The following is an 11,833-nucleotide window of genomic DNA, read 5'->3' as shown; positions in this document are numbered from 1 at the left end:
AGATATGGTCAATGAGAGCATAGGATCTACTGGCACCATCGGCAATGAGCTTGGCACAAACCGAGGACCACATATCCAAGCGTAACTGGGCTTCGGGGGCATCTGAATTGAGAGGGGCTGCAAAGACATTAAACAGCAAAGTTGACAGCGGATCTGTCCTCTCCAAAGCCAAGACACGATCTTTGAAAGGGGTGACAGAGGGGGAGCCGGGTTTCGCAAACAACGGGTGGTTCCTAGAGCGGGACGCTGGGGGAAAGCCAAGATCACCACCCGCCTCCCAGGAGGAGGCAGATGAAGAGATCAAAGAAGACAGCTGCGCGGGAGTCAAGCTGCAGAGCCTTTCAAACACAAACTGGGCATCCGTACGGACCGACTGTACAATACCAAGGAGATCCGCCCTCGACTGAGGGCTCAGTTGGAGGAAAAAGTCCGGGGAGCGGTCCACCGTAGACTCACTCGGGCTCGACCAGTCTTCCCAGGAATCCTGGTGCTGCAAGTGATGCCGGGCGTTTAGATCACATGGCTCCTGGAGGTCAATTAGGGTGTGGTAAAGAGCGATGAAATTGACCTTGTCGTCCTGTTTGAGTCGATCTACCAATCCGCGCTGGACGGCGGCGCCTAGGCGGATCAGACGCGCGGAGACGCCCAGCGAGACTTTAGTGGTATGAAGACGCTCTTCCAGTTTCTTCCTGCGCGCCTGTTTGTGTTGATTTTGACGGTAGCGGCCGGCTAACTCCTCAAAAGAAACCTTGGGGCGCTCTTCTTCCACGGAAACGGGGACTGGGATCTCATGCGAAAGATGTCCATCCTCGGAAGAAAGGGGAGTTGCAATAAATCGCCAAATCGAACGGTCCGAGTCTCCAGACTCACCTGTGGTGTGACTCAGGGTTGAGTCGGGCGAAAGCAACACGGGAGACATGCTGATAGTCGCGTCGGCAGCGGCACCAGGCGGAGGTGCGGCCTCACATGGTCGAGTTGTCTTGAGAGCTGGGATCAAGTCTGTGGGGGGAGAAATGATTAATTCTTGGATGCGCAGCCTGGCGTTACAGCAGCAATAAAAGGGAGATAAGTTGGGGGCAGTCGAAGAGAAGGAAGGAAATCTTGCAATGCCGAGAATTTGTCGCAGTCTGTATGTGTTTGGGGAGGAACCGATCTTATCAAAATCCAGAGGGAAAAAAAAAAAATCAGAGAAGGGAAGGGAGGAAGACAAGCGGTAATTTAAGAAGGGCCTAAAGGGAAAAAAAAAAGAAAGAAAATCACACATACTTGTCACAAAAGCCAGGGGGGACGAAAGACCATCAGATTGGGCATCGAACATGGTGTTGCCATGGGCAGAGGGTGGGCCACTGGAGTTGGAATAGGATTTGGCGACAGACAAAACAGGTTGGACGATGGCTGAGTCGCCGGAGATCAGCTCTCTATCGCATGGTTCCTCTAAAGAGGTTGGAGATGGAGACGGGGGGATTTCATGAGGTGAACGATGGTGGTGAGGAGTCGACACGACGGTAGTAGTCTCCAGGGTGGACGGTAGAAGAGAAGAAGAGGAAGAGGAAGAAGAGGACGGAAGGAGGGATAACACAGAATAAAATATGTCAAAGGAGAGAAAGTAAAGGACAGGTTGATGGAAGTTGTCAAAATCAAAGAAGGAAGAAGAAGAAGAAGAAGAAGAAGAAGAAGAAGTAATAAGAGGAAGAGGAGGAGGAGAGATCTTATTGGTACTCAGATGAGGAGGGTAAACTCCGATCTTCAGGGAGAGGACAATAAAAGGGGAGAAACAGAGGAGTAGTCAAGGTTGTTGTAGTATTACTTAAAGAGGATGACATGCAGGAAGGAATCAAGAAGTTAATGATAATAATAATAAAAAGGAAAGAAAGAAAGAAAGACAAGAAAGATGAAGCAACTGCCAACAGATAATTTGAGGGAGGGGGGGAGAAGAAGAAGCAGAAGAAGAAGAAGAAGAAGAAGAAGAAGAAGAGAAGAAGATGTTGGTTGGACTCGAAAGCTGTCTACTGCCAGCCTGGCGGTGACTGGAATCGGACACTTGCAGGGGGAAAAAAGAAGCAGAAGCAGAAGAAGAAGAAGAAGAAGAAGAAGAAGTATTAACCTGATAGATATAGACAGTAGTATGTATACATACGGAGTAGAGTTATCAAAAATAAAATGGTACCTTACTTGGATGTCATCCACAGTACATTCCCTTTCCCTACAGTTCTGGCTGAGTCTGAAGTCATCCTGCAGCTTCGAACTAATTATTCAGAGTATGATGATATTAAACTATCTACCTAGGTATAGACTGAGCGCGCAGATCCTCAGCTTGCCGCTAGACTCGAGTACAGAGTAGATCTATCATTTATATATATATATATATATATATACTGATAAAACAATAATAATCATCCCACTCTCCCTATTCATCCTCCAAAAAAATAGAGGATTTTTCTTCGGATACAAAAAAAAAAAAGAAAAAGAAAAGAATGGAAAAGAATCGAATTGACCTTTACTCTCCGGAGTCAACAGTCCAATAATCCTTGACTCGAGGGTGAGAGGATGTGCTGGCAATGCATGCAGGAAGGACTCACTGCCTCCCTTCCCTTCGACCCCTCCTTACACTCTCTTCTCTCTCCGCCTCACACTGATTTGTTGGCCAACCTCCTTCCTCCCATCCATCTCGGGACGCCACTTTCAGGAAGCTCGTTGGTGGGGTTGAGAAAACCGTCGTTCCTAGCGTTTGCGTAGGCCATCTGGTGCGCTGAGACAGGACGGCACGAGGAAGAATCAGCCACGCTGCAAAGAATCCTCCGATATCTGGTCGGCTTTTTCGGGTGCTTTCTTCTCATTACTCCCTCCTAGATAGTAGAGATCCATCATGGCTCTTAAATTGACGTAGCAAAGAAAACAAACGACGTAAGTACTCCGCCGGGGCACGTGTGTCCACTACCCCTCCCAGGATCTACTGAGTATCTTCCTCGAGAGTCCGCTTGAATAGTTCTCTCGATAGCTCACAATATCGCCTCAAAAAAAAAAAAAAAAAAAAGAAAAAAACACCTCACCCCCTCGTGACGAACTCCTGAGTAATCTCCCGCTGGTTGGGATCGATCCGCTCTACCGTGGCTAACCCGAGCTAGAGAATGGGGCTGGATATGACTGGCGTTCGCCGTTCGCATCGAACGACAGGGGACTGAGGTGTCAACTGAGTCGTCGCGACTCCACTCATCGATATGAATGCGTTGTTCCGATCCGCAAAACTTTTTTCTACTTGCATACCCATTTTTTCTCTGCTTCTTTTTGACCGACTCGAGAAGCCACCGTGTTCAACATATCCTTCAAAGCATCCTTGGGGACTTTCGGAAATCTAAGGCCATCCATATGAGTACAAGGCCTTATTGTGATTAAGGACATCGCTTACCTCTTCTTCAGGATTTCAATCAAACCTGCTTTTGTGAGATCACTGCCTTCCACTACCTGCTTGAATTCTGCCAGTTGTTCCATGGGAAATCCTCGTTTGGGTCGGCCTGCACCTGCATCTGGAGCAGGCAAGCCGGCGGAAGCTTGTGTACTGGGCCCTCCAACGAATGCGTCCAGGGTTGATCGACTCAGAGTAGCTGTCTGTGTAGGTTCGGGGGCTTTGGGCTTTGCCCAGTAGGCGGTAGAGAATGGGTCAATCGGAAACGTAACAGCAGGCGAGATGGTCTCAATCTTGTAGATCTGCAAATCTGGATCAATCCCTTGGTCCTGCCAGCGTATCCCAGTGCAGCTCGGCTCCAGGTCCCCAACTAGGAGACGTCTCTTCCCGTCGGCGAGCTGGTCGTCTTCATCGTCAAGGAAACCATCCATATCATCATCTCCCTCTTCGCTACCTTCTTCCTCCTCCTCGGAGTCGAGATCTTCCCCTTCCTCGGGCTCTTCCCACTCCGCCTCTGAGTCGTAACCGTAGTTTGTATTGGGGAGCTCTCGACGGAAGGGATTTCGCATCAATCTGTAAGCAGTACCCTCAGAGAGGGGCTTGCTAAAGGTACCTTGATAAGATGGTCGGACATCTTCGCCAAACTTTAGCGACTTCATCCTCACTTGCTTCAACGAGTTCTGTAGCTTCTGAGCGAGCTCTGGTGTCTCAGACTGCTCACTGAGGCTCTGCATTTGCAAAAGAAGATCTTTCACAGATGCAGTACGTCCCTGTCGTCGCTTGTAAGACATCATCCGAAAGAGCTCGGACGGACGAAAGACCGGGGGATCGCAGGGCTTGGAGTCAGGCTTCAAGCATGCATCAACTTTTACCTGCATATGTGCCAACGCCTGTGGGTCTCGCTCGAACCGGTGAGGTGGAGCTACACTTGTATGTGATTTCAAGAAGAATTCAGGAAACTCTTGTCGATAGTCAGAGGCTTTCACGCTTACTTCAAGAGGTTCCGCAGAAGCATCACCCCCCGATGACTTCTTCGGCGAGCCACCAGCACTCGAAACAGGATGCTCAATAATAGTTGGTTTGGGTTTCATGAAGAAAGCATTCAACCGAGTTTGTGCCTGTCAACGTTAACATAAGCCTGCTGAAAAAAAAAAAAAAAAACAAGGACAGATCATACCCTCTCCTTCTTTATCTTTTCCTCCTCCTTCTTTCTCTTCTCTTCCTCCTTCGCGGCCTTCTCCTCTTCCTTCACCTTGCGCTTCTCCTCTTTGCGCTTGCGTTCCTCTTCCTTTCCAGCCTCTCGTTTCTTCTTCTCCTCTTCCTTCTCGGCGTCCCGCTTCCGCTTCTCTTCCTCCTTGGCCTTCTTCTCCTCGTCTTTCTTCGCCCTCTCTTCTAGTTTCAGTTTTTCCTTTGCCTCTTTCTCCTGCTGCCTGGCTTCCCGACTAGCCGGCGAAACCTTTCTCTTCTTCGCTGCAGGTGGCATCTGCATCTGCGGGTGTGTTTGTGACTGATCCACACCACCACCACCACCACCACCGCCAACAACAACAACAGCAGACATAGCCGCCGTTGTGGTCTCAACCAACTTTTCCCCCGTAGAGTCGACATTCTCTTTATCATCACTGTACACGGACGCAGGCGTCGAGGCTACCACGTGATCCAACGAAACAGGCGCATCCTGCATATCGACATCCTGCGAGGAACGTTTCTTCGAAGCAGCGGGAGAGACGGGGGGGGCGCACGTGGATATCGGCGCAGACGTAGGCGGTTGCGCAGTATGCGTATCCATAGAGAGTGTCGTCGCTTCCATCTCTGCTCTGCTCTGCTGTAGGGGAATGATAATAGAAATAGAAACCGAACGCCCACAAACACACACACACACACACACACAGAGAGAGAGAGAGAGAAGCACACACACACACACAAAAAAAAAATCCAGGGCACGTCAGGTAAGGGTGAACCAGCGAGCGCGCCAAAAAAAAAAAAAAAAAAAAAAGGAGCGACACAAGCAAGCAAGCAATCGTGCAAAGCCTCAAGACATCCGCTCTCTATCTCGCAGCGAGTGAATAAAACCCAAAGGCATCAATTGATCTGGATTCCTTCTAGGTCGACGTGGTAGGTAGGTGGGTGTTGGGTTGGATGGGGCTGGCTGGCTGGCTGGCTCGCTGGTTGGTGAGGTGGGCCGATCCTTCCTGGGAATGAGACTCGGACGCGTTAATTGAAGTTGGACGCGGCGGGTTCGCGTCAGCACACGTGATCTATTATGTATATCTTATGTAATCACCTTTTGGATGTTTACCAAGTACTTCATGGATAGTTAGTTAGTTAGTTAGTTAGTTAACTACTTAGTAAGTACCTAGGTAAGATTACCTACTTGTAGTTAATGGTGTTTTTGAGTGAGATGGAAGGAGCATCAAAAAAATACTAAGTGGTATAATCAAAGTTGATTGTAGATATGTACAAGGTATTATTATTTATGAGTGCTGCTCATAGTCCATATGATGCCCAATGGTCCAATGGACGAAATTCAAGTAGCACGGGAAAATGCGGAGAAATTGGGGGGTGCGCCAAACAAGATGTAAGACAGGACAGAACCGCCTAGTGCGGTTAGCAGTGTAGGAACATCGCATATCCGCCATCAGCCGCAGCTGAAATCAGAGCACGATGTCATAATAATGTCCATATGTACTTGACACCAAATTATTGTGGTCCCGACAAGACACGAGCCGAGGCCCGATTTTCAATAACAGAGTAGACGCAGAAAGGCGATTGAAGAAAGAAACCAAGGGGATCAGAAGAGGGACGGGAGCGGGATATCAACATGCTTCAAAAATAAATGTGGCTAGAATTCAGGCATCAGTGTGATTGGTGGAGTGTGACGCGTATATCTAACAAGAGATCGGACAAGAGGAGAATCGTATATGGTCTCTAGTCGCTTAGATCGGGGTTTGCGACAAATAGCCGGACATTGGTCATCGACGTCGTTCGGTCATCCACACTGCCACGACGTCGAAGTTCAGCAGCCTTTTTGGCCTTTTCTGCGGCCATAGTAGCAGCGCTTGGGGCACCCATGTCGCCAACTGTGCCAAAGGTATCCTCTTGTTCGCTACCACGACTGTGGGTGGTAGCAGTATCATCCTGGAGAGAACCGGTCTCTGGGCGATCTTCGGACTTGTTCGCGGACGGATGCTCAGACACACCCGGTAGATCCGTCTTCTCACTTGGAGGGGTGCTATTGCTGCCCATGGTGCTTTGTGTGTTGCGCTGGTACCCAGCGGGGTAGCGGTAGTTGCTTCCCACGGAGCTTCGACCGCTCCCTGTTCGGCGGTAAGGGAAGCCTCGCTCGCTGTGAGCATCTTCGTCTGCATCCCCGATCTCGTTCGCACTGAGACGGACGGGAACGGTGGCTCCAACGAGCGCAGACGGCGAAAAGTCTGCCACAACCTTACTTCCATGCCTGATTTTCCCGCTGCCCAGCGTACTTGCGCGTCCGGCGCCAGCACCTTGGACTTGAAGGTACGCTCTCTTCTTATCCACCAGTTTCTGGGCCCGAATCCGAGGGTCTTCCGGTTGTGCACGGTCACACCAAACTGTCGCCTTTTGCCTTCGCATCAGAGCCACATAGCCCATCTGCGAGCCAGTCGAGCGCGCGGACGAACTCCGCCGGATGTCCACATTCATACTGGGGTTGCCTGTTGAAGTTGTGGACGTGGTCGCACTTGATAAGCGTCTCGCGAGGGGATTAGTCGCCGGGAGAGTCATGCTAGGTCGTGGTGAAGAGCCGCTAGGGTAATATTGTTGGTGTTGTGTCGCATATGGCAAAGCATTCGAGGAAGAGGTGCGACTCCGGCTGTGCATGAGAGAGGGGGCGGACGGATGAGGGGAAATTTCTTCTTGTGGTGGGTTCTGGTGTTGTTGTTGATAGCCATTATCATAGGCCTGAAACGGATATCCAGAATGCTTTGAAGGGATTGGCTTCCGAGAGGGTACCTGATGATGGACCGGCAATCGATAGTCTGTCATGTTAGGCGGTTGGAGTTGTACACCGGCCATGTAGGCCTAATTGACGCAGTTGGGAGGTTACGAGCGAAAGCCTGGCCGAAGGTTTTTTTTTTTTTTTTTTTTTTTTTTTTTTTTTTTTCCAGCGCCCACTTCGGATTCAACCGTAGCCCAGACGAGGGTGCTGAACTCTGAGATAAGATATCTATAACCAACTGTTACGAGTTGAGTCGAACCAGGACGAGTGAGGTAGCGGGCAACCAGCGACTCCCGGTGTTTGTACGGAGTATAGAGTATGAATTTCTTGCGGGTAGAGAGAGGGGATAGTCTATACTATGTAGTGTAGACAGATCGGCACGAGGAAGAAGAGGAAGCGAAGCGATTCGCGCAAGGAGGGCTGGAGGGCTCAGAATGTCGAGGGGAAGGAGAGAGAGGGAGAGGGAGAGAGAGACAGATGGGTAGACGACACGGCGGGTACCCAAGATTACCAAGTCACACCTGCAGGGGACGTTTCGCAGGCTGAAGACGGCAGTAAGGACAGGGACAAGACGGGGCAATTACAATGAAAATGAGATCCAATCGGCGGGAATTTTCAGCCTGAAGGGGTTGATGACAAAAGGAGGGGGGTATATAAAGTAATTTGCAGGGGGATAGAGAAGAGGAAAGAGAGAAGAAGAAGAAGAAGAAGAGGAACAAAAGAAGCAGAGTTGATGGATTACACGATTTGGACGGTCGGCGGAAAAAAGCGAGGGAGAAATTGAACTGAACCTTGGGACGGGGAGGACAGGATAGGGTGTGGTATGGTATGGTATGGTATGGTATGCGATGGTCACGTATGGTATAGTATTGCACTAAATCAGGGCAAAGGTTAAATACGAGGAATCCATCTTTTTCAAAGGCTAAGAAGCGAGATAATATTAGCTAGTTAACAGTTCACTATTATATAAACTATGGTAAGATGATCTTGCTGTTGAATTCAAGTCAGGATCAGCTTGTTTCAGCTGCGCCACAATCTGTGGCTGTACGACCGGCGAGTAACCAGTTTCAATACGGAGTACAAAGGACCTGCTATAACCAAGGAACAAGGCCAAATGCGGTACCTCCAGACGCTAGGAACAGGCCACTAGTTAGTCAAGTGAGTAGTAGTATTAACTATATTCTTCTCAGTACGGAGTAGTAGACGCTCATGACGTAAATTACCCCACTGGTGAAACATCGGAAGATGCGGGAGAATAAATCAGCTGGCTAATACCCAAGTAGGGCTGATTGACGAGACTCATAGAAGTACTAGTACTAGGTTATTCTTAGATTATCAGTATAGATTGAAAGAATACAAACACCCACTTCTATATCAAGTACTTAAAAGTGCTCCCTAGGAGAGGAGTAACAAAGTTAAGTAGAATACTACTAGTAGTACTACTAGTGAAGAGAATAAAGAAATGACGTGGGGATGATGCTGCCAGGCCATGTAATATACCTCGGGCGGTAAACATGTAAGGTACAGACAGGTACATTACCACTAGTAACCACTAGTACCTGTTGTCCGGGACGAATCCCTCTCCACCAGTTCAGCATGTGTAGAGTTAGACTGGTAGTATTTCCAGGTTACTTTATGGTAGATTTAGTTTTTGAGTAGATGGCTCTGGATTCAAAGTTTCGACCGTCCTATACGAACCAGGACCCCATCCTCCTTCCTCTCATCATAATCCCTCCCCAATTCCCACCCCAACCAAGCCCGCAGCGTCTCCTTCCCTCCACTCCCCGAGCGCAGGGCCCCCCCCGTCCACCCACCATCATGCACGGCAATCGGTCTGGCCGGTGTCTCGCTCAAATGCACCGCAGGCCGCTGCTCATACCCCGCGGCCCTCAACTCATCCTGCTCCAGCACAGGCGTCGCACAGGCATCCACCCCATCAAAGACCCCCTCCCACTCGCTTCTCGTCTTCTCCCGGAACCTCTGCGTAAAGATCTCGCGCAGCCGCGCCCAATTCCCCCGATCATCGCGATCCGGGAGGAGGTCCTCGCCCCCCGGGCCGAACCCCAGCCCGCGGACCAGGGCGTCGTAGAACCGCGGCTCCAACGCGCCCACGGCAAAATACTTGCCCTTGTCCTTGGTCTCGTAGGTATCGTAGAAGGGACTCCCGCCGTCGAGCAGATTGGTTCCGCGCGCGCGGTTCCACAGCGGCGTGGTGAGATGCAGCCGCGGCATGGTCGCCAGGAATGCAGAGCCATCCACCATGTTTGCTTCGACGATCTGGCCGCGGCCCGTGGTGTGTCGGGCGAGCAGCGCGAGGAGGATCCCCATGCAGCAGATGGCGCCGCCGCCGGCGAAGTCGCCTAGGAGGTTGCCCGGCGCATAGGGCGGTTCGTGGGCGCGGCCTAGCATCGACAGCACGCCCGAGACCGCGATGTAGTTGATGTCGTGCCCGGCCATGTCTTTGTATTTCCCGTCGCGGCGGAACCCTGTCATGCGGGCGACCACCAGGCGCGGGTTGTGTGGGAGGAGGGTATCCTGCGGGGAGAGCCCGAGGCGTTCGAGGACACCAGGGCGGAAGGGGTCGATGAGGACATCGGCGGTGCTGAGCAGGTCCAGCAGGAGACGGCGCGAGGAAGCGTCGTGCAGGTCGAGCGTGATCGCGGTTTTGTTGCGAGTGAGGTGGTCATTGTTGGGGGGTTGGGGGCGATCGATGCGGAGTACAGAGGCACCGTAGTCGGCTAGTAGGAGACCTGCAAAGGGACCTATATTTTTGGGGGGGGGGGGGTATTTGTATATTATCAGTGGATGGATGAGGCGATGAAACTCACCAGGTGCGAGACCGCCCAGCTCAACGACACGGATGCCTTCGAGGGCAAGTGGTGCGGACATCATGAGTGATGGTTATGGCTAGTTGATGAATCAGTTCCTTTCATGTGAGCTATATATGCCTCAAGTAGAACAAGATCTGGATCTACAAGACATTGACTGCGCAACCGAGGTCCGGGTCATATGCGGGGAAGCTTTTTTTTTTACTGTATACAACATACCACCCGCCATATAATATACCTAGGTACTGTATAATATATACAGGATTGGAGAACGACCTAATTTTCAACAAGAAAGACTCCAGTCGCCGTACTATCACCATCTATCCCTCCCCTCCTCAACGCCATAATCATACGCATTGTCCACATTGTCTCCAAACCGCTCAACATCGCCCACCTTGTCTCCAACCCATTCGGCCGCATTCTCAGGGAAATCTTCCACATCATCCACGGCATGCTCGACCTTGTTTTCGACCCGATCAACTCCGTACTCGACACCACCGACCTGTCTAGTCAGTACTTGAGATCGCAAATAAAGTAAGAAAGAGAATACATACCGCCTCCCCAGTCCACCGCGCCGCATCCTCAGGAATATCCTCAACTCCATCTTCAAATCTATACTTATCCCGTTCAAAATCATCATCTATTAAAAAAGCAGTCAGCGCATCACACTCATTCAAAAAAGAAGAAGAAGAAGAAGAAGAAGAAGAAGAAGAAGAAACATACGAATCTCCTCCCCCTTATGCATCAACATCGCTCCTCCGATCGCTCCGGCCGCCAACCCCCCAGCAGCATATAACATCTTCCTATCCTTCTTCGGGGCCCGCTCCTGCTCCTGCTGCTGCTGGTGGTGCTGGTGGTGGTGGTGCTGCTGCTGCTGTTCATTGTAATACCCTCCCGGGGCCGGAGCACCACCACCACCACCACCACCATAGTACTGGCCCTGCGAAGCGGGAGGAGCACCCTGCGAATAACCCGGGTGCTCCCGGGAAGTCTGGCCCGTCTGTTCGTTTTGAAAGAACCAGCGCTGGTCACGCTCATCCCATCGGGCAACCCAGGGATATGGCACGTTACCGGGGGCGGGGGGGGCATTGTTGTTGCTGTTGTTGTTGTTGTTGTATCCGTAGTCGGCGCCGCGCTGGGGTTCGCCACCGTAGCCGCCATTATTATTGTTGTTGTTGTTGTGGTGGTGGTGGCTGTTGTTGTTGTTGTTGTCGTTGTCGTTGTATCCGTAGCCGGCGCCGCGCTGGGGTTCACCACCGCTGTAACCACCGCTGTTGCCACCGTAGCCGCCATTATTATTGTTGTTGTTATGGTGGTGGTGGCTGTTGTTGTTGTTGTTGTCGTTGTATCCGTAGCCGGCGCCGCGCTGGGGTTCACCACCGCTGTAACCACCGCTGTTACCACCGTAGCCGCCACTATTGCTGTTGTCGTTGCTGTTGCTGTTGCTGTTGCTGTTGCTGCTGCTGCCACCACCGAGTTTCGACTCGATGGCTGATTCGACGAGTTTGCCGATAAAGTCCATTTTCACCTTGTAGGGGAGGGAGTATGGTATGGTATGGTATGGTATGGGTAGGTAAGAAGAAGATGATGGGGAAAAAAGAAGGAAGAGAGAGAAACGATTTCCTC

At 51.0% G+C, this 11,833-nt stretch overlaps 5 protein-coding genes across 5 annotated transcripts; all 5 read right to left on the bottom strand.

The window, feature by feature from the left end:
- Window positions 1-912: 912 nt before the first annotated feature.
- P175DRAFT_0501653 (uncharacterized protein) lies at window positions 913-1,337 on the bottom strand. The gene is made up of 2 exons (XM_040897216.1): window positions 1,267-1,337; window positions 913-1,153 (listed from the first exon to the last, which is right to left on the bottom strand). Exons 1-2 carry the CDS (start codon window positions 1,316-1,318, stop codon window positions 1,044-1,046), a joined length of 162 nt encoding a protein of 53 aa, XP_040752415.1. The 5' UTR covers window positions 1,319-1,337; the 3' UTR covers window positions 913-1,043.
- A 1,890-nt stretch (window positions 1,338-3,227) lies between these two features.
- Window positions 3,228-5,372, bottom strand: P175DRAFT_0501650 (putative chromatin assembly factor 1 subunit A). The gene is made up of 3 exons (XM_040897215.1): window positions 4,581-5,372; window positions 3,407-4,521; window positions 3,228-3,352 (listed from the first exon to the last, which is right to left on the bottom strand). Exons 1-3 carry the CDS (start codon window positions 5,211-5,213, stop codon window positions 3,253-3,255), a joined length of 1,848 nt encoding a protein of 615 aa, XP_040752414.1. The 5' UTR covers window positions 5,214-5,372; the 3' UTR covers window positions 3,228-3,252.
- Window positions 5,373-6,331: 959 nt separating this feature from the next.
- P175DRAFT_0493329 (uncharacterized protein) lies at window positions 6,332-7,456 on the bottom strand (the record flags this gene model as incomplete). Its single annotated transcript, XM_040895954.1, has 1 exon — window positions 6,332-7,456. One exon carries the CDS (start codon window positions 7,454-7,456, stop codon window positions 6,332-6,334), a length of 1,125 nt encoding a protein of 374 aa, XP_040752413.1.
- A 1,168-nt stretch (window positions 7,457-8,624) lies between these two features.
- Window positions 8,625-10,480, bottom strand: P175DRAFT_0459071 (CaiB/BaiF CoA transferase family protein). The gene has a single exon (XM_040894693.1). The coding sequence runs from the start codon at window positions 10,269-10,271 to the stop codon at window positions 9,051-9,053; it is 1,221 nt and encodes a 406-aa protein (XP_040752412.1). The 5' UTR covers window positions 10,272-10,480; the 3' UTR covers window positions 8,625-9,050.
- A 40-nt stretch (window positions 10,481-10,520) lies between these two features.
- Window positions 10,521-11,291, bottom strand: P175DRAFT_0406140 (WW domain-containing protein; the record flags this gene model as incomplete). Its single annotated transcript, XM_040893028.1, has 3 exons — window positions 10,521-10,709; window positions 10,762-10,847; window positions 10,931-11,291. Coding segments are annotated over 3 exons (636 nt in total), but the record flags the coding sequence as incomplete, so codon positions are not given.
- Between the last annotated feature and the right edge of the window lie 542 nt (window positions 11,292-11,833).

Source organism: Aspergillus ochraceoroseus, assembly GCF_002846915.1.
Source record: "Aspergillus ochraceoroseus IBT 24754 chromosome Unknown P175scaffold_4, whole genome shotgun sequence".
Lineage (NCBI taxonomy): Eukaryota > Fungi > Ascomycota > Eurotiomycetes > Eurotiales > Aspergillaceae > Aspergillus > Aspergillus ochraceoroseus.
Note: the sequence above shows the minus strand (reverse complement) of the source record. Positions and strands in the feature narration are given on the sequence as shown.